At 38.4% G+C, this 26,770-nt stretch overlaps 1 protein-coding gene across 4 annotated transcripts in view; it reads right to left on the bottom strand.

The window, feature by feature from the left end:
- The window catches only part of LOC111155077 (NIMA related kinase 10), a 215,373-nt gene that overhangs the window by 29,227 nt on the left and 159,376 nt on the right, over window positions 1-26,770 (bottom strand). Inside the window, exons 26-31 of one of the 4 annotated variants that reach the window (XM_022515115.1) lie at window positions 26,424-26,607; window positions 26,231-26,317; window positions 24,684-24,738; window positions 13,450-13,487; window positions 13,216-13,356; window positions 1,215-1,244 (exon numbers count right to left, since the gene is read on the bottom strand). In XM_022515115.1, the coding sequence (XP_022370823.1) occupies window positions 1,215-1,244; window positions 13,216-13,356; window positions 13,450-13,487; window positions 24,684-24,738; window positions 26,231-26,317; window positions 26,424-26,607 (535 nt within the window). Of the gene's footprint in view, window positions 1-1,214; window positions 1,245-12,941; window positions 13,488-24,683; window positions 24,739-26,230; window positions 26,318-26,423; window positions 26,608-26,770 lie in introns of those variants that run through there. The other 3 variants (XM_022515117.1, XM_022515116.1, XM_022515118.1) reach the window with 3 other exon arrangements.

Genomic DNA, 26,770 nt, shown 5'->3' with positions numbered 1-26,770 from the left:
ACATTTCATCACTTATCCTGAGTCCTTATCATCCAGCCACACCACTTTTCACAGTTTAAGGCTAACTTGGTATCAAATTGCATATGAGCTGCTTTCTCAGCTTCAGATGTCATAGCCACAAGTCATCCATTCTTAAATTTGAGGAATATAAAACTCAAGATTAGCTGCAAGGCCACCTCTGACTCTTCCCACCCTCAGATCCACACTGAAGAAAATGGAAGAGAGACTTCAGATATGTGGATGTATAGAATCCTCCCCCTGCCCCCTCTTGCTCCTGCCCTTCCTTGGTGTGACCTATAGCATGCATAGAAAAGCTCCGAAGGCCCTCTCTACTTCCCTCCATACCATCTTGAGTCTGTGGAAAGTTCAGTGTGAACATAATCATTGCTTTAGCAACAGCTAAGATTTTGAAAAATAATTCTTATATAAATGCTTTCTGAGAAAGTTTGCCTATTTTACCATAAAAAATTGTTTCCAGAACATTCAGTGAAAAAATTTCATGTGGTCATTAAAAGATTCAACCTGTTCTATTATAAGCATGTGACAATTTATATTTAGGACACAGACACAAAAAGAAAACAAACATAATGTTTAAAGAAATACCATTTTCTTTATGGGCATCTTTACTGAGTTGAGAAATTCATATAAAGAATTATCCAGTTCCAGCTTATCTGCGTTTAATACGTTGTTTAAATGTTTGAAATGCAAAGGATTTACCTACCCTAGGCACTGTGTCTAAGTCCTTTTAAGCATCAATTACTTGACATTAGGATGATGTTTGATAAATTACCCTTAGGGTAAAAATGTGAAGGTAAGTCAGAAAGAATTAAAGTAGGTCTAAAATAGAAAACAGAATGCTGGAGGTATCTGCTCCAGCCTGCAGAGATGGCCACGTTGTACATATGTCAAATTTTCTACAGTGGTGTTTCCTGTAGAAATGATTCTTAAAACGTAAGTATTTGTTTTTCTAGATCCATACCAAGAACTACAGACCGTGTAATGTGGCCAAGACGCTGTTGCTACAGGAACATTAACTTCACATTTTCTGAAGCTGGAGAGTTTGATTTTTTGGATCACCTGTATGTTGACTACTCTATGTTTTTGATACGTGGACTTAACATTCATAGGCGACAAGTTAAAATCTCACAGCGTGGCAGAGAGTTCTGAGATTGTGATGACATTTTGAGTGGGATATCACACGGGTTTGACTCTACCTTGCCACAAGAATGTGCTCATCTGTGGCCCTAAACACAAAAACAGAGATGGTTAGCTAGAACGCCTGTCTTCTGAACTACTCAATTATGCAAAGCAACTTAAAATTTTCTTAAGACCTCTTGACCACTCCTCTCAGTCCCAGTAAATCTTTGTCTTTCAAAATAATTTTGATTGTTCATTCTCTAAAAAAATCAATTTAAAAATGTTTAATTACACGTGTCCATCGTAAAACAACGCAGGTATTACAGAAAGGGCTGGAGGCTCCCTGGAATGACCCCCGCCCTCACCCCAGCGCCTCCCCCAGAAGTGACCTCTGACATCACCTTGGTGTGTTGCCTTCTGGTCCCTTTTCTATCCATTTACTGTGTACTTTCAGAACAGTATTTTTCAAATGCTAGTTGAATCCTGAAAGCAGTTAAATGGGTCATGACCAGCATTTTGATAAATGGAATGGAATGACATGGAACAGGATAGAAGAATTTCAGAGTGCACTGCATACAGTAAGGGTCTGCTCAGTTGCGATATAAAGTATGTTTCTTGTTGAAGGTCATTTCCAAAAGGGTTTGAAAGCTACTATTGTAGAAAGTCTATCGTATTACCTCATGCTTTCTTTCTTTCTTTCTCTCTTTTTAAATAAATGGGGACACATCATAAGGTTGTGTTTCAATTTTTTTTTTTCTTCTTGACTCAGTCTGTCATGGAGATTCTTTTTTATCAACACACACCGTTCTAGGCCATTCTTTATAATCATCATTAAAGAGTGCTACATGTTCTGCACGTAGCAGTTACTTTAGCCACTTCTGTCTTAGAGGGAATTTAATTTGCTTTCAATCTCTCATGATTATATATGATGCTGCTGTGAGCACACAGGCACATGCCTCGTTGTGTCTAAGGACAAAAGGTCTCTGCAGGGAGATAGGAGAAATCAAAGTTGGGCCCTCAGATACACATATTTCTTATTTTAACAAACACATATTAAGTAGCTGAAACAATTTGCACTCTGACTGGAAGAGAATCCATTTTTCTACACCTTAATCAACGCTATGCATTATCTAACTTTTCAATTTTGCCCATCTGAATTTGTTTTATTTTGTGTTTACCTAACAGAAGGCTATTGTATTTCTTTGGTGAATTTCCTGTTTCTGTCCCATGCTTCTTATTCGTAGTGAATTGTAAGTGCTCTTTGTGTAGTCTAAATACTAATGATTTTATTGTATTTTGTATGTTAAGAGTATTTTTACCTAATTTGTTACTTCTTTTCAATTTAAAGGGTATTCCCCATCCCTATCCCCTAGACTAAAGGTAACTTTTAGTCTTAGAGGCCACCAGAAGAGTCTCTCAGATACCTGCTGCTGCTGTAAAATGGCAAGACAGGATCCCAGGACTCCAGGGGTGCTCTGGCAGGATTACTGAGATGTGAGTAATCTCATGAGTTAGGATTGGAGGAAAACAGGAACTCTGAGACTACAAATGATAGTTCTATATACTGGCTATACCATTTACAAACTGTCTTGATTTCCTGAACTACTTCAGCTAATCCTGGGTATGAGAACCATTAATCCCCCCCTTCTACCTGATCAAATACTCACAAATTTTTATATTTCTTTACATCAGAATGTATATTTATTTAGCCCTTAATAATTTTAGGAAAACTCTAGTGATAAAAATTCACATAGGTACTGTTTTTTAAATTTTTATTGTTTATTTAAATATTGATAACTACCAAATTTGTGGCAAATGTTAGCCATACCATTCTGAGTTTTAAAGTGTTCTCTCTCAATAAATCTGTCAGATCGGCAAACTAAAAATACTACGTTTCCTAACTTTTCACAAAAAACATGCAACACATAATTATGGTGATAATTTTGTCCTGAATATTTTTATTAAAATAATACTCTCTTAAAAAATATCACAGAAGCTTATTATATTCCAATGTCAGTCATATATAGTATTCCTATGATTCATATAAAAACATGTAGTTCCTACTACAAAAGATAGACAATATTTGGTCCTATTAAAATTTAAATCAAACCTAAGTTTAAAATTGACTCAATTTAAAAAAAAATAAAATAAAATAAAATAAAATTGACTCAATTTTAATTTCCTTTTCTAGTTTTATTATAATAGTGACTTTAATTAGTGGATTTAATTTTAAAACTTAAGGAAACTTCAAAATTCCTTATAAAAGTTAATTTATTTAAAGGTATCAGAAATTTTTAAAAGTAATTATATTTGTTATCTTACTCTGGTGAGCATGACCCTAAATAACAATTTTTTTTTCCGCCTCTCTAGGGTAAAAAGTAGGAGAACCTAGAGGAAGACCAGTGCTTTTTCAGCATGAACTTGGGGCAGACACTGGGATGGGTTTTACATATTCAGCTTCATCTAATCCTTGAAAACTTCTGAAGGGTAGCTGTTCTTGTCTCATCTTACAGATAAAGAGAGTAAGATTAGATGGGGCACCTGGGTGGCACAATCGGTTGGGCTTCTAACTCATGGTTTAGGTTCAGGTCATGATCTCAGGGTCATGAGATCAAGCCCCACATGGGGCTCCATGCCCAGAGCAGAGGCTGATTGGAATTCTCTCCCTCTGTCCCTCCCCTCACTCATGTGCTCTCTCTCTAAAATAATAAATAAATCTCTTAAAAAAAAATTTTTTTTAAGGAAGGCTAAGGTTAAGCAAACTGTCCAGTGACATCACAGAGCAGGTGATGGCTGGACCATGAAATGAAGCAGGTCCTAAAACACTCACTGTCTCAGTCTAGACAGGAGCTGAGGGGCTCCCACTTCTCTTCCTGACTCATCACTAACACAATTCCTCTGGTTACCTCCAATATAAAATAATATTTATGCTCCTTCCCAGGCCTCAAATACTATTTCTCTTAAAAGGGTCACTATTTTTAACATGATGTTCTATCTAGGCCTTTGTACATTTAATGGATTAAATATTTTTGGAAAGCATCTACATGTAGTAAACCGGAAGCATTAGGTCTTTGTAGTCTGTGCAGTATACTCTCTCTGCTTTTTTACTCATGGCACATTACAATAAACAAGTTAGGGGTTCTTTCCTGGTGCTTTGAGACTTGATTTTTGCTATATATCCAGTCTACTGAAACTACAATTCACAACACAAGCCCTGAAGCTGTTAATTACTACGATTTGAACAAAATATGGATTACACTTCAAGTTTGTAACCAAGTTGACCAAGATATAGTATAGATTCTTATTTTTCTGAATTCTCTCTGCTAAGAGGAAATTCTGAACAACTGCAGAAGAGAACATTTTGGGTTCTGAAGAAGCAAGGAATAATTTTACTCTATGGATGGGGCCAAAAGATATATTGTCTTCTCTGTATTTGACCAAATGCCCTGTTGAAAGACAATGCAACCCATTAAATTTTAGTATAGTAAATCAGATTTACTCTCACCTTTTTCCTTAGCTTCTGTAAAATGAAATAAAGTAACTGAATAATAGTTCAAAACTACAAATGTTCAACAATCTACGTCTACGGCCAACAGCGTAGAAGGCACCAGAAGTACAACAAAGGATACTGCACCTAAAAAGGTTCGTGAAAAGCTCACCCAGATAACCAGAAGATGGGGGATAGAGAGTTACATGTTAGAAGACCATGGAGAATTGGTAAGCCTTCAATAAGCAGAAGCATAGGACATGGATTTGGTGTGAGGGAAGGTATACATGAGTGGCAGGTTCTGAGCAGAAGGAACGGTTTTCAGCAAAAGCAGGAGTCAACTAAGTGAAGGTGTCAGCAAGTTGTCTAATTTATCTAGTGTGCCCTATAATAAAAAAGTACAGTACTGAGTATAGCTAAAGAGATAGCCAGGCACTGTATACGATGGTGAAGAGCCATAAGGGAGACTGTGTTTCAAGAAAGGCGGTCTCATAAGAAGAAGCCCAGAGCCAAAGTCAGAAGACCTGGTTTGGAATAGCATGTGGTGGCCATCTGCCGATGGGGAACAGAAGCCAAGAACACTGCTGAAGACTGGATTCTAGTCACTGGGAGAAGGACATCCCATGGAAAGTGAGAGAGAAGTGACAGAAAGGATGATGACGAGTGGGCTTGGGCATGGAATCCTTCTCAAGACTGACCAGCACTTCCACAAGCAGGTAGGAATTATTAGGAAGAGACTTGACAGTCCGCACCTAGTCACCCCCCTTCGCCTCCAGCCTGCCCCACTTCCTCCCACTTCCCCTGGTGGTATTTCCCACAGGATGGCAGGAAGCTCCATCAAAGTCTCAGCTTCTTTTACTCACTGGGTGATCAGACTCTTTCACCCCCTTTCACTGGAATCTTCAGAAACAAGCTGTTTAAAGGCCAAAAAAGCAAGGCTGCATTGAAGACCTTCCTTCTTGAATTCTGGCTTAATCACCTTTACAATATGCACCTCACATCCTGTTCATGTTTAATTTGTGCATGTGTGAGGATTAGGGTTTTCCTCACTTCTAAACGTGCGACCTCTTTAGTTACTTTTTCAAACTATAAAATATAATCTCGGGATGTCTAAGGTCGAAGTTCCTAGAAGTGATTATATAATACCCAAGGAGGATGCTGTGTAGAGAATTTACTGCTACATCATTTCCTACACTTACTTTTGACTTCAGAAGCCTCCTATTGTCAAGCAGTGGAGTGTGAGGCTAGCATTGCCCAAGATGGGGTAGCAGAGAGGAACCAAAGAACAGAGAGAGTACATTTCTGGGCTTTAAAAAGCAATAGTCCAAGTAGAAGGCAAGAAAGATTCAAAAGAATTGTTGCCAAGCAACTTTTCCCTCCCATCCCCCCACCCCCCTGGCATAAGAAAAGCTTCTCTGAGGAGGAAGGACAGAAAGACCAGAAGAAAAGAAGTCTCAGAAGAGACTTAAATCCTAGCTTACTTTAGGCAGTCTGGGTGGTGGCAAGAGGAAGGAAGAGTTGGATGATGGAGCTCTCTTTAAGTTGGGGATTCAAGAGTGGTAGGGCTGTGGGCTCAGGTCCTGTAGGGAACGCTGAGAACCCTAGTCATGAGATGTTCCCTGCCCCACAGCAGGGGGTAGGGTGGGATAGGAGAGATAGCTTTCCAGGGGGTCAGAAACAGAGGGCCTGCTGAGTTCTGAAGTCTCCAGGCCCAGAGAAGTGGAGAAGAACCAGTCAACCCTCCCAGGCCCCTAAGATGGTGAACTGACAGAATGAGAGAGGGTGCCTTACAGAGGTCTTGCTTTCATTCATGGCCACGGATAAAACCATGTGGACTGGGAACTGAAAATCAGGCCGGGCTGTGCCACTACATTCTTTGGATGCCAATGTGGAAGGATAACCATACTCAGTAGTCAGATCAAATACCAGCACAGGCTGTCTCAAAACCCCAGTACCATGAGGCCAAAAATGCCACTCAGAGAAGAACAGAGAGAAGAGCAAGCCTCAGCTTGTCTAATTTTAAGCTGACAAAGAAATCACTAACACACTGAAATTTACCTATTAGGTAATTGACCCTGTGTTCTAATATGTTGAATGGGGCTCCATATAAAAATTAAGTTTAGTGTTGGGAAAATATAAAAAGTTAGATTTTTGGTGTTGAATCTGTGGCCTAAAAACAGCATATGCATTTGGTGTAGTCCGTTCAGCCTGACTTTTCTCCACTGACTTAGTTATTTCTTTTACTATGCTACAATGACTATGCAAGTCATGCTTGCTCCCTTTAGTCTTCCTAGAGGGAACATTTTTTCAAAAAGTCAACTCTATTGATGTAACCCAGAATTCTCAAGAAGAAAATATTGTGGTGCAAAAACACACCATGTTCAGCACTATGGATACAAAACTAATCAATCAAACTAAAGAACAAAACAAAACAACACAGAAAGAAAAGATGGCACACCAAGCCCCATTCAATTACCTGAACAAGAAGAATTTATCCCAGTCATGGAGAATAGGCAAAATTATTATTGTATGAATCTCGGACAACATGCTAAAGCATTTTCTAATAATTCCATTTGATCCCAGTCTAATGTTACTGGGTAATGTCCCAGTATACCTAACCAATAATTCACACCAATAAAGGTACAAGCAGTTTACATCCTATAGTGTTCATGATTACCCTGCAGAAACTGATGTATTGGTAATGCTTTACAGACTGATCAATAAGTTAATTACAAAAATATATAGTTTTATTTCACCAGTCTTATGCTCAATTTAACAATGTTATTTCAGCTTTTCTTTATTGACTATACAAATCCTTGTTCTTCAAATGCTCTTGGAACTAGCTCTTTTATTCTCCATCTAGTTCTATCAATAATGGGTTAAATAAAACTAGGACACTTGCTAAAGAATAACTTAAAGAATTGTGCTTTTGCATTCCGATACAGTAGAAAACAAGAAATAGTTGTACAATTTTTTTTTAAATTAATTAACACACTCTCTAAAATATCCCAAATAATCTATAGAATCCACAGTGAGGAATGTCAGTTAAGAATGGGTGAGGTCTGGGGCACCTGGGTGGCTCAGTCAGTTAAGAGTCTGCCTTCAGGATTCCAGGACAGGGAGATCGAGCCCCACATAGGGCTCCGTGCTCAGCGGGGAGTCTTCTTTTCACTCTCCCTTTCCTTCTGCCCCTCCCCTTGCATGTGCCTTCTCTTTCTCTAATAAATAAATAAAATATATTTTAAAAAGGTGGAGGGCACCTGGGTGGCTCAGTTGGTTAAGTGGCTGCCTTCAGCTCAGCTCATGATCTCAGAGTCCTGAGCTCGAGTCCTGCTTCAGGCTCTGTGCCCAGTGGGGAGTCTACTTCTCACTTTCCCTCTGCCCTGCTTGTGTTTTCTCTCTCTCAGTCTATCTCTCTCTCTCAAATAAATAAATAAATAAAATCTTTAAAAAAAAAAATGGGTGGGTTCTATGGGACACCTAGGTGGCTCAGTTGGTCAAGCAGCCAACTCTTGATTTTAGCTCAGGTCATGATCTCAGGGTCCTAGGACTGAGCCCCGCATCAGGCTCTGCGCTCAGTGGGGAGTCTGCTTCAGGATTGTCTATCTCCCTCTGCCCCCACACCTGTGTGCACACTCATTCTCTCTCTCTCTCTCAAATTAATTAATTCATTAATTAAGAAGAATGGTGAGGTCTCAGCTATATGAGAGGGCAGGTGGTTGGTTAGCTAGAAGAAAGAGGTCTCTTGCCTCTTTCTTATTAATATTGACTCACCTGTCACTGTACTCATTATTCAAACTACCATATGAAAATAATTCAGAGGGCATTGTAAACACTCTGAAACTGTTTTTAAGTTCTATTAAAAAGCATTAGTAATAATAGTCTGGAATTTGAGAGCCCTGTCTTTCTCCATTGACTCAATTATTTTGTACATTGCTACAATCTATCCAAGCCATACTGACCTCCTTTATTCCTACTGAATGGTGTTGTAGCTTTCTTCCCCTCCTTCCACTTAGCCTTGCCCCCAGGGCAAAAACCCCCAAGGCAGGGTTGTGGGCTACCATTTAATAGCTGATCTGCAATTTGCAAATTTTGGTCTTGGATTGGAATCCTCAATAACATCCATGAGACTGAGTATCTCTTTGGAGAGAAGAACTTGAAAAAAATCTACATCTCCAGGCAGCATTCACCTGGGACCTATCTCCTTTGACAGGAAGAATTAGGAAGGAAATCACCACTGGTAAAAGAAATTTATTGCCTCCCACCGCTTCCCCAATCTTAAATCTAACATTAAAGTATCATTTTTCGGGCGCCTGGGTGGCTCAGTGGGTTAAGCCGCTGCCTTCGGCTCAGGTCATGATCTCAGGGTCCTGGGATTGAGTCCCACATCGGGCTCTCTGCTCAGCAGGGAGCCTGCTTCCCTCTCTCTCTCTCTCTCTGCCTGCCTCTCTGTCTACTTGTGATCTCTCTCTGTCAAATAAATAAATAAAATCTTTGAGAAAAAAAAAAAGTATCATTTTTCCCCATTCTTGAAGTCATCATAAGATGACTTACGCAAGTTGCTCTCAGTAGCAAGGATGAACAAGAGTTTATATTGTGGTAATATGCATCGGTTACTCAATAAGTAGTTTTCAGGGGCCTGACCTCAGAGAAAGTACCCAAGATATATTTAAACTTATAATTTGGTTGGGAAATCTAACCAATATATCAAAATCCCAACAACAATATAAAAAAGTATATAATTATATGCCAAATTGCATGGTATAGACAAGTATTATAAGAAATTCTATTAAAATCTGGGGAGCACTTTTTTATATGCTAAAAGAATGGCCATGAAATAAAACAAGAGAAGGCATGTACTCCAAACCACTTTGGCAATTGCAAAATTTAGCATTAATTACTGTATGTCAATAACTAATGTGAAAGTGAGCTACTGAAGGTTGCTAATGACAAGGGCTGGAATATTAAGCTGTGCTCTCTGGAATACTTGGATGAAACACTGACTACTTTATTTATATCTGACCTTTATGAACAAAAGACAAGTATAAAAATAGCTTCTCAGTCATCTAGTAAGAAAGCATAATTAAGAGCCCAGAAATCATGAAGTGACAATTCCTATTCAAAATGCAGAGCATAAGAATTCCCATATATCAGCTCAGTGCCTGGCTGTTCACTGCTGTGAAATGGAAAAGTCAGCAAGGGAGAGGAAATGTCAGTGTTAATCTAGTCAAATTAGGCCATATTCTTAGTTGACATTACATTTGCACTTGAAACTTGGGCTTGATTGGCGCTTCCCAAAATTTACATTTGACCCATGCTAATGGCATCCACATTATTAAAATGTACTCTATGTACTTGACAAAGGATAAAATTCTCATAAAATGTTTTGGTATGATTTAGTTTTCACAAATATATGACACCATGTCCCCTACCTCAAGAGGAAAGACCTGTTTCTTTTTTAGACACAACACACCACATGTTTCCCCCCATTCAAAATATCCAGTTGTTAGACTGACACACAACAGAACCAATCAATTATTTTTTAAAGAACTGAGTCTCCTAAAGCAGGGGGCACTTAATACAGCATAATCTTGCATGTTAATTAGAATAGATATAAAACTTTTCCAATTTTCTTTTCTATTGATTATATTAAGGAGTAGGTTAGTATAAAACAAGTATATCATCACCATTTCTCAAACAGTAACTAATATTCCTTCATAACAAAAAAAAACAGACCTCAGGATAAGCAGATAACAATATCTAGTTAGAATTTAATAAATTTTTTTGCTTATCCTTCATTTATTTTTATAATTGCCATCTATTCTTGGTAAGTCATTCTATACTGGTTTCCCATTTGTAGCAAGAATATAAACTCTCCTTTAACTAAATTTAAGTTGAGAAAGTGAGTCAAATTAAGAAACCTATATTAGGAAAAGAATAGTACAGATGATACTCTGATATGGTCAAATTTGTGTACTTAGGTAATCCATCAGTCACTAAAGTTAGGGAAATGCAACTAAAATACTTAACATGTAAAATAGGTTTGTTCGTTCATTTAATCCATGTTAATTAGTGTCAATATTTTCATCCATTCAAGATAGAAATTCTTAAGTTTCCATTTCTGTTGGCAAAGAACTGCATGTATCTGTATATGTATATATCATATGTATAAAATAAATTCTTTACCCAATTTAGTTAGTATTAAAGACAGAACAGGAAGACTTTAATAGTGCTAACTCGAAATGGTTCCATAGTTATTCGTTCTACAGGAGCTTGTATCACCACAATATGAAGCTAGAAGTTCACTTTAGGACTACCAGATAGACAAAATTATATTATAATAGAGCCACTTGGTACTCTAAAATCACAGCTCTCACCATTTGTTCGGCCGGAGCATATGGAAAATGATGTTTACATTCTAGATATGGTCCTGGGAGCACACCCAGGTTTTGACAAAATTCTTCCCTCCCTGACAATTTTTTCTCGAACATTTAGACAATACAAGGCTGGGGCTGTTGGTTATACACAATGTTCCTTTCATCCAAGCATGTTCTTATCTACCCAAAAAGGCTAAATCAAATGTTAAATAAATGAAAATACATTAATATAGACTGCTTGTAAAAAAAAAAAAAAAAAAAAAGCTAATCATCCACACATTTCAGTGCTTTATCTATTTTGAGTAACTAATATTCAAGATATAACTTACAACTGCCCAAACCAATAGTGTCTCATGACACCTTGGTCCAAACTTGCTTCCCTATTGTTGGAGGGTTCTATTAATGTCACCTTTTCATTTTCTTAGGCTAGAGACAATGGAGGTAACAACTGGAATGGAGCATCATTTGCAGACGTGGTAAGTTAAGTGGATAGGGCAGGTACCAGTTGTTGGTGATTTGGTAAAACAACAATAATTAAAACTTAGCCACAACACTTTAAAAAGTATGACTTCTATATTAAGCAGAAAAGTAATTTTGCATTAAGATGGAGAAAAATCAAGAGTTCTTTTACTTAAAATTAGAATAACCCATAGATACCAACCCAAATGGTTTCATATGCACTAATGTGTCTATAATATTAGCAGAAACAGAGTTCTGTGTGGGTGAACTTTAGCATTCACTGACAACACTATAGTATATGCTACAATATCTGTCAGTATACTTTACAATGGTCTAACACACTCTAAGAAATACAATATATTACATGTAAACTGTGCTATAATGCAGTTTGTTTAAGGTCAAGAGATCTGACCAATTTCATGGATATAAAATAAGTCTTAAACTGGGACAATTCAACATGCCCTTTCAGAAAAGGAATTCCTATTATGAGTCACAGCAGAACTGTGAATTGCTTACATAAATACATTTTTCTGCTTTGTTATTATAAAATCAATCAACCATTTTAGCTTCATGATTATGTTATATATAAACTTACCTTATGCCAAACAGCATGGTCAGCATGATAGCTATGGACATCTTAATAACAAAACCATCTTTTTTTGCATCTATGCTGATGGTGTAAATGGCCCCAGACTGTCAATAACTCTTCCAAAGCAAATTTAATAAATGTGAAGACATGGACTAATGTTACAGTAAATCAATTCACATCGCTTATGTTCACCATAGGTGTTAACTCTACAAAAGAATGTGAATTAAGGAAGCCAAAATGAAAACAGCAATGAGCAATATTCCAAATTAACCAAAACAGTAAAGTAGAACCTTATACTAAAGAGGCATATATTCATACGTATGTTAAAAGTACAATCACCATACGTTTTCCCTGAATTGTCCAGGTTTAGCTAACAGTTTAACTATTACTATTGAACTTTGGTCCTCTTTAATAGAAATTTGAAACATCAACTAACACACTCTGTTTTCCCCCAAACCATTATTTTTATGTTTTAAGAATCTGTAATTTCTAAATTATTAGAAAAACAACGTTATATAATATTGTTTTAATCAAATATGAATAGAAGTAACCAAAAAAGACTATCTATGTCAGAATAAAGGAGATAAAGATAAACTTCACTCCCTCATATCATATAGGTGTAGAGTTTATAGAAATGTGAATGTAGGGTGCCTGGGTGGCTCAGTTGGTTAAGCATCCAACTCTTGATTTTGGCTCACGTCATGATTTCAGGGTCATGAGACTGAACCCCGCATTGGGCCCTATGCCAGGTGTGGAGACTGCTTAAGATTCCATCTCCCCCTCTGCTCCTCCCCACCCCCTTTTCTCTCTTTCTCTCTCTAAAAAAGAAAAGAAAAGAAAAGAAATATGAATGTAAAACAACTATTATTTTTGTTCATAGGTATACATTTTAAGCACAAATAATTGAACTGGTTAACATCCCCACCAAAACAAAAATGTAAACTTTAGAAAAATAGCCTATACTATTTCAATCAAATAAGTGAACACAGAAAGCACTTTGATACTGTCAAATTGCCAAACTAATAATCGTGGACGAACAAAATGAAATTCTCCTGCCATTTGTATTAAAATTACCTCCCAAGAATCATTCAGACATTTCAGGCCCAACTATAATTCTGTATTCACGCATTGTGGGCTTGACATCAACTTGATCTAATAAGTACTACCATGATCTTTGAGATTGCGAAGAATCACAGCGGGAAGGCTATGGGACTGCCACCCTGTCACTAACTCGGCCTCTATCTCCTTAACGTGGGCCCTGAGCATGAGGGGTGGTACTTTCAGAAGCAGGTCAAGAGGCAGCACAGCTGAAGAAATAAAAGGGGGAAAGATATGAAACATAAATCACACTGAATATCAGGGAGGCATGCACAAATTTTTTACTGCTAACACGAAATTACCTGGTCTTGGTCTGGATCCTAATCCACCAGTGAAGTCCCTGAAAACAGAATTAGGGGCTGTTAGAAGGATTTACTCGACTTGGACTTGACTAACATTGACTGAAAGTCTATACCTTACTATGGTTTATAATACAAAAATAAAAAAAGATTATTTTCCTTCAAGATGCTCTCAGAAGCTTAATAAAGAGGAAAACAAGCCCATTCAAACCCATAGCAGACCTCACATTCTACTGACACATCGAAGAACCCTGTCTCATCACAGTGATTTATAAGCTCTAAGAATAACTAAGAACCTACATCTTAGTGTCTTGGATAATCTTCTTATACTTAAAATCAAAATGATAAAGTTACATTAAAATAAGTGTTTAGGGGCACTTGGATAGCTCAGTCAGTTAAGCATCTGACTCTTGATTTTAGCTCAGTTCGTGACTCTGGGTTATGAGATTGAGCCCCAAGTCAGGCTTCGTGCTCAGCAGGGAGTCTGCCGGAAATTCTTTCTCTCCCTCTGCCCTTCTGCCTCACTTCTGGGCATGCTCTCTCTCTTTTTAAAATAAATTAAATCTGTAAAAAATACAAGTGTTTAAAATTTCACATGTGGTATTTTTTTATGCTTTGTTCCTGTCGTCTTAAAAAAGAAATTTTAACTATTCCTATGAAATAAGATGACTTTTACATTTAAGAGAATTACATTTTTCCTTGTTTTCAGTGTTATTAACATCACTCGTTTGCCTTGCCCTGAAATTCTAGACTTCCTGATCATTTTGCATTTTTGTCTAGTGCCTTCCACCCCCTGGAGGTGGCCTTAGAGACCACCAGGGACAGCCATAAATAACCTTCGACCTTGTTTTTTCTGCTGATATCTAGAGCTAATTTCTTAATAGTTATTTTGGAATGAAATAAGAAACATCTGTGCTCTGACTATACTAAATTTAATGTAACAAAATGTAATGCAAAATTTAAGCCCAACAAAAACATATTGAACATCTACTACATTCAAGGCACATGATAGGTATCTGCTGAGTAGGAATGGAGGAATTTAAATACAAATAAACATGGCTAGTAAATCTCTTACCCCAACATTTTCGTTTTAAGCACAGAAATCTTGATATGTAAATGCAACACACACCTAAATTATGAAGCAAAACAAAATTGGCTCTCATTTACCCTCCGCCCAACTAGAGTACAGGAATAATACCAAAGCCGGTTGTAAGTTCCTTCCTTTTTCCTTTTTCCTTTTTCCTTTTTCACTCCTCCTAACTCCCCACCAAGCCAGCCCTCTCCTGATCCCACTATTTTCTCTGTCCCTTTCTCAGCGCAAGTTCTCAAGTCAGTGAAAAGTCAATAGAAACTTGCCAGCCTTATACAGTTAATAACTCTCCCTAGTTCTGGGATAAGGGTATGTTTAAAGAAAGAAAATGGATAAGCCCTGCCCTCAGAAAGGTCAAAGAGGGGCATAATCTCAGTAGTATCCAAATATGGGCAGGGTGCTTCCGGGCTGAGCTGAGGAGCAGAATATCTTTGGACACATGGTATATCACAGCATGCATGAGTAACCCTATGCCGTAGCCTTCTAGACACGTCTACCACTGTCCAACAGAAATGCCATGCGAATCACAAATAAAAGTTTAAATTTTCTGGTAGCCACATTTTCAAAAAGTAGAAATAAAAGGGTGATGTTAATTTTAAGAATATATCCTATTTAACCAAATTTATCTAAAACACTATTTTAGCAGGCACTAACTATAAAAAACTAATGAGATATCAGACGTTGTTTTATATTTAAGTGAATATTAAAATGAAATTAAAAATTTCGTTCCTCAGTCACACTACCTACATTTCAACTGCTCAAGATCCACATGTGGCCAGCGGCCTCCATATTCAACAGTGCATGCCAGACTCTTCTTTGGAAGGTCTTGTCATTGTCTTCATAAACATTATGCCTGAGGCTAATACTCATGGCCTGTAGCTGCTAAGCCAGCAATACCTCTTAGACAATCTTAAATGGTAAATAAAATGTAACTTGTGGAGATCTTTTATTCCTAAGGTTATGGGTACTTTTGATAGCTGATAACCACTCACATGCCAAGCTAAGTAGATGACTATTCCAGTTTTCCTGAAGAATCCAAAGCTCCAAACATTTGTACGTATTAAAAAATGGGCCAGTGATATATGTGAAACAGACTATCCTGACATTGGCAAGTTGCTGTTAGTCCTTAATATAACGCTAAACTTTGTTACTCCTTAATATAATGCTAAACTCCTCCTTAATGAACTTTAGGGGATCTTTAAAATAACCACCACACATTCATTAAAACAATATTTATTAAGGGCCCACTATGTGTAGAAACTGTGCCAGGCAATACAGAAGGGATGGTGAAAAGAAATAGTCCCTCATCTTGAAACTCACAAGCTTGCAGGAGTATGGTAGGAAAACTGTTAATTTCTCTGGAAATTATATCATGGATCACAAGAAATATTAGTCATCTGAAATTTCCAAATAGAACAGACTCATTGTAGCCAGAAGTGACAACATTTAACTATACGATTGTTAGGTCCACAGATGGGTGAAAGATTGAAATTATGCAGAACCTGAGGGAAGTTTGCCTCTAGACTGAACCGGATTGAATGTTTATGTCCAATAGAACATTATGGCTGCAGAGGATGGTTTCCTTTGATAGTGTAAGTTGGAAAACAGACAAAAGTGATTTAACACAAAGAGAACATTCCAGAAATGTTCTTTTCTGGTGAAAAGGCTTAATATAATGAAGCTTGTGTCCTCTGAAACTTTTGAAATGGGAATTGACTAATAGGACTTCAGGTTGATGAAACAGAATTTCAGAGAAACGGAAGGTTTCAAAGGATTCAGAAAGGTCATCCCTTCCAACTCTCTTCAGATCTGGGGTAACTTCATCCAGAATTTATAAGCCAAAGCAGAAACTGAAGCACTGGATCAGAATATTAGCCCACAACTTCCACCCCAAAGCAATAACGGGTAAAGTGGAGATTGAAGATATTAGCTTTGAAATTTCTTAAATCCACTTTTCACTGAATGTCTTCGAGTACAGGGTAAATTACTTGCATAATTACTGTGTCAGAGGAGTCTTAGCCATGAAGGAGATAGAGTTCTAGAATTTTCATTTTGTAAAATCCTTCTGAATATACTTCTGAACCAAGGGAGGTGCATTACATTACTTAATTCAATTGTGAAAAGTAGTTAGTACTAGCTGGTGTTGATAAAAGGAGAAATATTTAACATTTTGAAATGAGAAGGGTGACTTACAGTATTTAAGATAATGCCTTCTGAGGCTACTGTAATCACACCATCTGAGCTAACTAGTACTTTACTGCTTAGAAGTCTCTTTCAGGTAGCAACACTCATAATGTGTGGAAAAAAACCAGCATTATGCGGGGTTCTCTTGTCCCCTATCTGTGAAGTTAACAGCAGTGATGTCACTACTGGAAAGAGAACGGTGCCCCTGGAGCTCTCCTCACCTACTCCAAGAATAGCTAGAAACAAACAAGCAATTAGCCACAAAAGTTTAGAACTAGCACAGAAAAGGAATAAAGTGGTCTTATTGATAATACATTGTTTCTGTAAGACAGCTTGATAGGCTAGGTTGATTCTGGCAAGTAGTGATCAAACAGTATTTTTTTGATTTAAGTAAAACTGGATATGGATTATGAAAAGGGGGAGTAGAGAATACCCACAAGTCAAAATAAGCAAGACTTCAGCTAAAAGGAGACCCTGAGGTTACACTAAGGTCTTTCTAGTCACATATATAATGCTGGATGGTCTCAAATGTCCACAGTTGTCTTTGATGAGACTCAAAGACTAGAGTCAATTCACATGCTTGAATACGATTATGCATACCCTGATTTATCAAAGAAGTTGTGAGCCACAGGCATCTCCCAAACCGCAAACATTCGATGTCTCAGACCAACCTGCCAACGATACCCTGTTGCCTTGGCAACAGAATGCAAGCAGGCATGGAGAAATCTTGTTGCCTAAGCAACAGAATCTTAAAAAGGGGGGGGGGCGCTTAAGCTGTGGTTATGGCAAAGGCTCATAGGTTCTAGTCTGTAGGTGGGATTTTCGTCCTCTTCTAATGAAAGGTATAGAATATATGGTAAGATAACAGTCATTCACCTGTTAATTAAAAAGTATTCATGGCCCGGCACCCGTGTGCAATACATTGCATCCTGAGAAATGCAAAGACGGTCCAGGCATCGTCTGGTATGTGACAGTATGCAATAATAAATATTAATTGAATGAATGAATGAATATTCTTAAGAAAGGCATAATACAATGGCCAAAGCTTACTAGGAGTGAGTGCACGTAATAGTTCAAGAGGTTGAAGCCCATGTGTGCATTATCAAGTTCCACTATACAGGATAATTTATTTGTAAATTGAAATAAAATGTTATAGTTCATCGGGTGAGAACTATCTACCTATGTACTGACACTTTAAAATCCAGATAAGAAACTGATGAAAGTCAAACCCATTCTTAATTCTTTCCTAACAAGTAATAATGGAGGCAAAATTTAGATGATTTAAGTTAGAAATTTCAAATGATTAAAGTTAGAAATTTCAAAGGCAGTCTTAATTATTGATTTTGGGGTTTTTTTTCCTTGACACAAACATTAATTAAACAAGCTCTTAACTAACTCTGTCACTGTTCACAAAATATCAAATAAACAGTAATAATAAAGATATTTATTTAATATGATTACTTCAAAAGAGATATTTTGTGACAGATGGCTATGAAAAGTAAATTCTACTTTCTTACTCCTTATGATTTCAGAGATGTACACATCAAAATAAAAGATGATTTCCACAAACACTATCATGCACTTCAACCTTTCTCAATATATGAGTAGGGTTCAAATCTCTAAAACTGGGAATGTAAAAATGGTACAACCACTCTGGAAAACTGTTTGGCAGTTTTTTAAACAGTTAAGCATACACCTACCATATGTTCCAGTCATTTCACTTCTAGGTATTTACCCAAGAATTTTACTTTTTTATTGACTTTTTTTTTTTTTAACTTATTCATTTGAGAGAGAGAGAGAGAGAGAACCAGAGCAGGAGAGGAAGAAGGAGAGGGAGAGAGGGAATCTCAAGCAGACTCCACACTGAATGTGGAGCCAGACACAGGGCTCTACCTCAGGACCTGAGATCATGACCTGAGCCAAAATCAAGAATCAGATGCTTAACCCACTGAGCCACAAACAGGCTCCCCAATGCAAGATTTTTAAAAGTATGTATCCATACAAAACCACAAATGTTCATCACAGCTTTATCTGTAATAACCTAGTACTGGAACTCTAATGTCCATTAACAGATGAATAGAAAACAAACCATGATAAATCCATACAATGGACTACTACTTCACAATAAAAAGGAATGAACTATTGATACACTATGAAAACTGCAGGGACAGATCTCCAAATAATCATGCTGCCTAAAAGAAGCCAGACAAATAAGAGTATGTACTATATAATTCCATTTAGATGAAATTCTAAAATGCTGACTAATCTAGAGTGCAACGAGCAGATTAATGAATGCCTGGGGTGGGGGAGTGAGGAGCATAAGGGAAGGTAAAAATGAACACAAGAACACTTGTAGGTGGATATGTTCACCATCTTAATTGTTATTTCACAGAGATATACATATTCAAAGCTTATCAAATTACACATTTTAAATATGTGCAGTTTATTTTGTGTGAATTATACCTCTTTGAAACTGTTAAAACAAACTTCTCACATTCTCATTTAAGAAAAGTTGTTCAACTAGACCATCACATGACCTGTGTGCATTCGTTAAAAGCAATATATAAAAAATACACCATTAAGTTCATTTTTGTCTGCCTTTCATTATTTACTAGCTGGAACTTCTTGTTCTAGTTATCTCATGGGTCCACATCTTCAGGAGAACTAACTATTAGACCTTAGTAGAATGAGTCTATTGCAACTAAAGCAGTTACTTCGTGACATTCAGATTGAAAAACATCTGTAACAGTATCCCAGGTGATGTTTCTGCTAATGATTCTCCAATAACATGCAAAGATGTAAAAAATGAAGATGTAAAATCAACTGTCTAGTCCAGTAAGTCAAAAGCCTAAAAGCAAATTATACTACGTGAATACACATACAGTATGAATGACCTGTTTATTATTAGGAAATGTAGGTCAACTAGAAGCTCCCCAAGGTCCACTGCAGTAGTATAAAAACTGCTCCATCGACATCTCCAGATTTTCTGGGGAGCCAGGAGAGCACTGGGAATGGCTGCTATATGGATGGCATCCTGATGGGGAGATTTTATCTGGAGTCTTGGGAATGGGAATTTGGAGATTCATCTCTGCTTTGTGAATGGCTCCAGTTCCAGACCTGAAGAATGGGATTCTCTCTACTGATCTGGTTGTTTTCAGTTTGGCTTTTAGGACTTTTGTGATTTGAGGATGGAGGCTTGAGATCTGGGGAGGAGTTTGACAAGGAAAGGAGCCCAGAAGAATTATTTGTTGACTTCATGTCATTTCTGCTAAGTAATTCATAGATGGAACATATAACTTCCAAGAGTTGAGAACTAGCTCTCTCTTGGTCTTGTGATTAATTATAGTCCTGAAAAGCATTTCATCATCAGGTGATGACCTGGATCACCAGGGTGCCTTCCAGTTCTAATGTGATGTTTCCTCTCATCAGCCTTGATACCAGTTATCTCTCTAACGAGGGCAGAAGCTGCCCTTCCTAGTTCCATTTGCCTAGTTCCATTTGCAAGTCTATGGTGAGTTATTAGGAAGGTACCTTGGTTCTTAAGCAGATAATTGGCTTAAATCTGGGTCCTGATATCTGTGTTGACGTAAGTTCAAAATTTTTTCTTAAGCTTTCCTTTTGAACTAGTTAGCCAGGACAAAGTTTGAATTCTAAGCTCTAGTAGACATGCTCAGGTCAAACATGCACTTACCTTACCTGTGGCTTTTTCTAAATGAGACCAATTCTCTTTTTTAAAGAGCCAGTAAGGCTCCCCAAGAAGGAGAGCTGCTCCGGGTCTCATTGTAACTGGTCTACCATTTCATATGTGGCATAGAAGAGCCAAAAAATCTCTACGGCTTGATTTTCTATGTATCTTTATTCTATTTTGCAGCTTTGCTACCTTGTTTTAGATTCTAACTTCTTATTTAACATCTAAATATTTTCTATTATGTCACTTTGTTATTTTCTTTTATATCCTAACATCTAATTTAGCTTCTAAATATTTTCTAGTACACAGTGTGGCTATCTTCTTTTAGATTCTAACTTCTCATTTAGCTTCTAAATATTCTGCAGGATGGCTTCACATTTCTTATTGGTATAAACCAAGGAACCCAGAAAAATCCTAAACAAGTTAGATTGCAAATAACTCAAGCTTTATTTAATGTCTTTTAATTCAAAGAATCATAAGTACATTTTAGAGTTGTCTCTTTTCAATTTAGAGAAGCTCTGGGATTGCTTGGAAGGAAATCAAAAGTCATTAATCTTCTTTCCTCTCATTTGGCATGAATCATAAGCTGTCTTTTGTCATTTCTTCTCTTCTGAAGTCTGCCCTTGTCTCCCTGTTACACTCGGAGTTCCTTGAGGGAAGAGAGCTTGTCTTAAAACAAACTGTGTTCCCTGATGGCATGTCACACTCTACCACACACAGTACAGTTTTCAAATATAATTTTAGCTTCGGTTCTATTCACTTACGTGACTTCTGATCCATCAACCTCAACATTTGGGTCATTTCCCATTTTCCACCTGTTGACGTGGTCATTAGCCACAATTCAAAGGGGTTAATGTAATTACACTCTGTAATATCCCCTTTTTCAATGAGCTTCAGTTTGAACTTCTCCTTTCTGTTGATTCTGGTTCACCCAACTAGCTATAAAATGGTTAGATGATGACTAGCTTTTAAAAACCATCTCAAGGGACGCCTGGATGGCTCAGTGGGTTAAGCCTCTGCCTTCGGCTCAGGTCATGATATCAGGATCATGGGATCGAGCCCCACCTCAGGCTCTCTGCTCAGTGGGGAGCCTGCTTCCTCCTCTCTCTCTGCCTGCCTCTCTGCCTACTTGTGATCTCTGTCTGTCAAATAAATAAATAAAATCTTTAAAAAAAAAAAAAGATTTTATTTATTTATTTGACAGACAGAGATCACAAGTAGGCAGAGAGGCAGGCAGAGAGAGAGGAAGGGAAGCAGGCTCCCCGCTGAGCAGAGAGCCCGATGCGGGACTCGATCCCAGGACCCTGAGATCATGACCTGAGCCGAAGGCAGCGGCTTAACCCACTGAGCCACCCAGGCGCCCAATAAATAAAATCTTTAAAAAAAAAAAAAACCATCTCAAACCCTAGAATATGTAATACATATGTTTCTTTTGTTTTTGAAGGGCTGGACTTCAACTGAATTCTTGCAAATAACACAATTCCATGAGTCCTTTGAGGAAAAAAAAAGACTAGAATTATTTAACAATTTCAAGATGCCTAAATTTATCTGATTGGAAATTCCCATTTTAACATAAAATTCTTTTAACTGGGGAGTAAAACCCATATGTCATAATGTATTTTTGCACTAAAATACTTGTTTTGCACTTCTTCTATACATTTAAGCAATTTCATATCAATGAATAAATTATCCAAGAATGGAAGAAAAAAAGCCTTCTGATCATGTTCTTAGAAATAGAAATAATCACAAAATTGGGAATTGCTACATTCCCGAGGGTGCTTGCTAAGTATTTTGCAGGAAAACATGTGGAACATTTTCCTATGCAAACACTGTTCCCAAGCAGTTGGAAAGATTTCCAGATCAGCTCACAAAAATCTATCCAACTTGCAATGTGGTTAAGACAGAAGTTCTGAAGCCAGAGTTGAAGAGAACAAACTGACTCCATGGTACCAGGCGTTCAGATCCCCAGCTCCATAGCCATGTCTCCCAACCCTGTCTCCCTCCTTGCTGGGCCAAATGAGCAAGAGCTCCCATGGCTCCAGGCTCCTGTGTGGGGCTTCCAATGTCTGTGGAAAGTAGGGGTAGAGGTGGTGACTTAAGGACAAGATGACAGAAGGTAGGCTATGGGAGGGAACTGCAAGCCTGGGAAATTCCTTAGGTGATCTTATCATTCAAGTCCCAAGTCCTCCAGATCCCCCATTCTCGTTCTCCATTCTCCTTGGGGTTTGGGACTGTTTCTCTTTTCCCTGCTCTCTCCATTACTTCTAACCACCATCCTCTGCACACTGGCCCACTAAAAAATGTGTAGGCTTTCCTCAACGATGCTTCTCGTATTTTATGCACTCGGATCAGTTTTCCTTGGGCTTTTGTTACTAGCAACACTGGAAACGAGTTAGGAAATGAAAAAGTTTCACGCTAACTGTTCCTGAACCTTATGTGAAAAAAAAAAAAAAAATCAGTAATCAATGGTATTGTATCTTTGACTAAACAAAAATGATTTTCTATAGGAACTCTCCTTTGCCACCCAACTGAATGTCTCAGGATTTTGCTAGGCAGGTTCTTCATTCTGAATTCAACTTCCCAGCAGCACCCTTGAGCCCAGAGGCAGACAAGAGTTCCATTCTGGCTGCCTAGCACCTAGATCCTGCTCCCTCCAACAAAGACCCCTCATGGACGTAGATCCAGGAGCTCAGCCCTCCCTGCAGCAGTGAATAGAGTGTTAATTCAAACCAGGCCCCCCTGACTCTCTCACGCAAGACACCGGATCCTGAGAAAGGTGACACATGGATGGAACAAACGGACTGGGAGCTCCTTTGTCCCAACACCAGGGCCTTTCTGAGCCTGTGTCTCCTCTACAGATTGCAGCGGCTCACTTGACTTTCATTCCTTCCTAAGTTTGATTCCTTGGATCCTCATTATGTGGGCCCCCAAAGCCTTTGAATGAACCTCCCTGTTGCACAAGTCAATCAGAATCATGTTCCTTTGCCTGGTCCAGAAAGCCCAACTGCTAAAGCACAGCATGGCCTTAGCCTTTTGTCCCATGGCATGTAGCCACGCCCCCGACCAAGGTCACCCGCAGCTTCAATGCATTCCAGCCTCAACCAGCATCTTCACCTCAGAGCTGTCTCCGCTCAGGTGTCTGCCCATTTTTATATCGGTTCTTCCTCACTGACCACCCTCCTCAAATCTAAACCATCCTCACAGCAGTGAACATCATCTAATGACCAGAAACCACCAAGTATTATCTTTTCAAACCCTCTTCTCTGCTTTTCTAGCTTAATTTTATCTTTGCCTCCCTTTCTTCAGACACAGAGAAAGGGCTGTCACTTCCTCTTTCCCAGACCTGCTCTCTGGGCTCCACTACTCTGTGCCAGTGTTCCGGCAATTTCTTCTTTCCCTCTTTATCTCTCCTCTCCACTGGCGGCCTCTCCTGAGTCCCAGCCACCCTGCAGTCATCCTGAGTCTAAGAAGGTCCTTTTCCATCAAACATCGCTCGCCAGCTAACTGGCCAGCTCACTGGTAGCTTCCTTCCCATCTCTGCTTCTGCAACTTCTGAAAGCACCACGATCAGGCTTCCACTCCTGTCCACCTCACCCAGTGTCACGGAAATCACCCTCACAAAGGTCATCAGGGACTTGCAAAAGGCCAGACTTAATAGTTTCATTTTAGTCTTTTGTCCAAGAGATAACTGTTAGAGAAATTGCTGGTGGTCCTAAAAGAGTTCTTTTTCCTTTTAAAATAGAATCCCCCAAACATATTTATCCTCCCTTTCAGCTAGATGTGTTCATATGATTAAGTCTGGCCAATGGTATGTGAGCAGAAGGGATGAGCACAATGCATGAGTCATGTCCTTGAAAGGAAGGGGCACGTCTCCATATGCTCCTTCCACTTCCTGCTGGCTGGGATGTGGAGGTGATGGGGTCCACGTTTGCCACATTTGCCATGAGGATGAGCCCTATAGCCTGGGATTGTGGAAAAACAAGATATAAGGAACCAGGGCTCCAGATGGCCTCATAATGCATAACTAACTACTTCTCTGGTCCAGCCCTGAGCTCCATTAGACTAATGGCTTAGCTAAAGATCATAAAGCTAGATTAAACCCAGGTCCAAGCTTAGTACACTTTCCAGTAAGCTCCCAGTAAAATGCAATCTGTGCTGGGAGGGTGGGTCTATCAGCCTCTACCACCCATGTTCATGGTGACTTCTGGCTACGAGGTTTTAGTTTAGCCACCAATAATGGCTCTGCAGACTTCTGGGAGCTCAATGTGTACACACCTTGTTTGGGATTGTCTTTCTCCTCCTGAGGTACTAAAACTTCTCTTTAAAATGCCTGAAACAAGAACATAAAAATAGCTTTACATTTTCCCTGTGTAAATCTTTTATTTATTTATCTATTTATTCATTAAAAAAAGCTGCATTCTATTATGTGAGCAGTATTTAGCATACTCTAAAGACGGTCTTCATTTATAAAAGTATCGGTTAAAATAGAAAGCTTCAAATTACTGTTTACTTGACAGGATTGTTTAAGGTCCTTTTTCCAAAGGAAACTCTGTTATTAATAGCTAATAAAATACAATAAAATATCTATCTCATAATTATCCTAAAGGCCTTAACAAGTATAAGTTACCACATGCAAGTTTAAGGGTTCAACTTGTCCTTCCTCGCTTCCCCACTGACCTTCCTCACCACTGTTACCCCGAACATACAAAGATGAATTCATCTCAAAACAGCCAGTAATTAACTGCTTGTAGAATTTGCTACATATGTATGAATATCTTTTCCTGTATAGCTTTCATGTTTTCCTAATCACCAATCAGGACATTTTTATCTAGCAAGCCGGAATTTGTGGGAAAATAGATCAATGACGGAAACAGATTATCACAGAAAATCTGGAACATCTAGTCACTATTTTATGGACAGTTAAGTTTGGAAAGGAACCAAAAATGAAGCAAATGAAGCAACTCCTTAGGGTTTTACTTAGGTCCTTGAGGAGACTATTTTAAACTTTCTTTTATGAGATTTTCATATATAGTCATTAATGAGAGGAAATCGTTTACACTAACTTTATTTCAGAGTATTTCTACCTCTCTAATTAATGTGCCTTCAACCTACTCTTTTAAATGAATTAATTATTCTTTCCTCTCCATATTCTATTTTAACCTTTCTTTTCTTTCAGTTGCAGATTTGTTGAACAAATTGAATCCTATCTTTCCTTATAATCTTTACATTTTTCCAAATATATCTTTTCTTTTCTTTTCTTTTCTCTTCTTTTCTTTTCTTTTCCATACCTCATACCGCAGACTATTTCCTTTCCTGTTTTAAATCAAGAGTCAGAATTCATGTATGGACTGAATTTATATATTCCATTTTTTCATAGTAATAAACAATTAAAATAATTATTTTACTTTAGTGTTTGAAATATATTTCTTCATAATGGAAATAAAATTGTACAAAACATAGTCTACCCCAGGACTAATTTCTTCTCCAGGTCTCTAATTCCTATAGACCAGATTCATAAGAAATCACTTCCATTATTCTTGTGGTTATTTAGTGTGTCTCCAAATTAGTTATCTCCACTCGCCAGTTAGAATCTGGGTTTGCTGGTAGAAATAATGAAACTATTCATTTGACAGCTGAGGCAACAGAAGACCGCAGTGCTGGCTGGCCTCTGGGCCCCTCACAGGGCTAGACCGACCTGTCCTAATTAGCACCGCACCTTGAGAACAAACTTCTGCCTATGTACATGATGGCATTTACTTAACTCCCAAGCGTGATTCCTAAACCATGACCTACCGGAACCCCGCAGGCCAGCAAAAACTTACTGAATGTAGATTCTTTTAAAGGGCTTGAACTGGAGCTGCTGGAGTTGTCCAAAATGTCCAGTTCATCATCTAGCTCTGAGTACATATCTGCACATGAATCAAAGAGTAACAGAATAAAATAAAAAGCAAATGAGCCTTGATAGAGACCGAAGTCAAGAGCGCATGCCTGCTGTCTCCGTTTCACTAGAAATACCTTTCTCGATATTTTCCAAGTTGAAGTTCTCCTCTGACAGGATTTCATCGCAGGCCCTGTCTTCCTCCTTACTGCCGGGGGCCTGGAAGCCCTCGGGGGGCAGGTCTGCGCTCTCTGAGAGTTCGCTTTTCAGGCTGGCGGCCCCACTGCTGCTGCTGCTCAGGCTCGCCTTCTCGAAGGTCTCCTGCAAGACAGATCCAGCTTAGGGTCGCCTTTCCTTCCTTCCTTCTGCAGGACCCAAAGCTTGTCAGCGCGGATAGGAAAATGCTGGCTGCCTTCTTAAAAATGTTCGTGCTCAAGTGCCAGTAACATGGTAGCCACACGCCGGCGGTAGAGCTCCTTTGGTC

The sequence above is a fragment of the Enhydra lutris genome, unplaced genomic scaffold (genome assembly GCF_002288905.1).
Source record: "Enhydra lutris kenyoni isolate GAN:26980312 unplaced genomic scaffold, ASM228890v2 scaffoldscaffold39, whole genome shotgun sequence".
Lineage (NCBI taxonomy): Eukaryota > Metazoa > Chordata > Mammalia > Carnivora > Mustelidae > Enhydra > Enhydra lutris.
The sequence above is the reverse complement of the archived record's forward strand: the minus strand, read 5'-3'. Positions and strand labels throughout refer to the sequence as shown.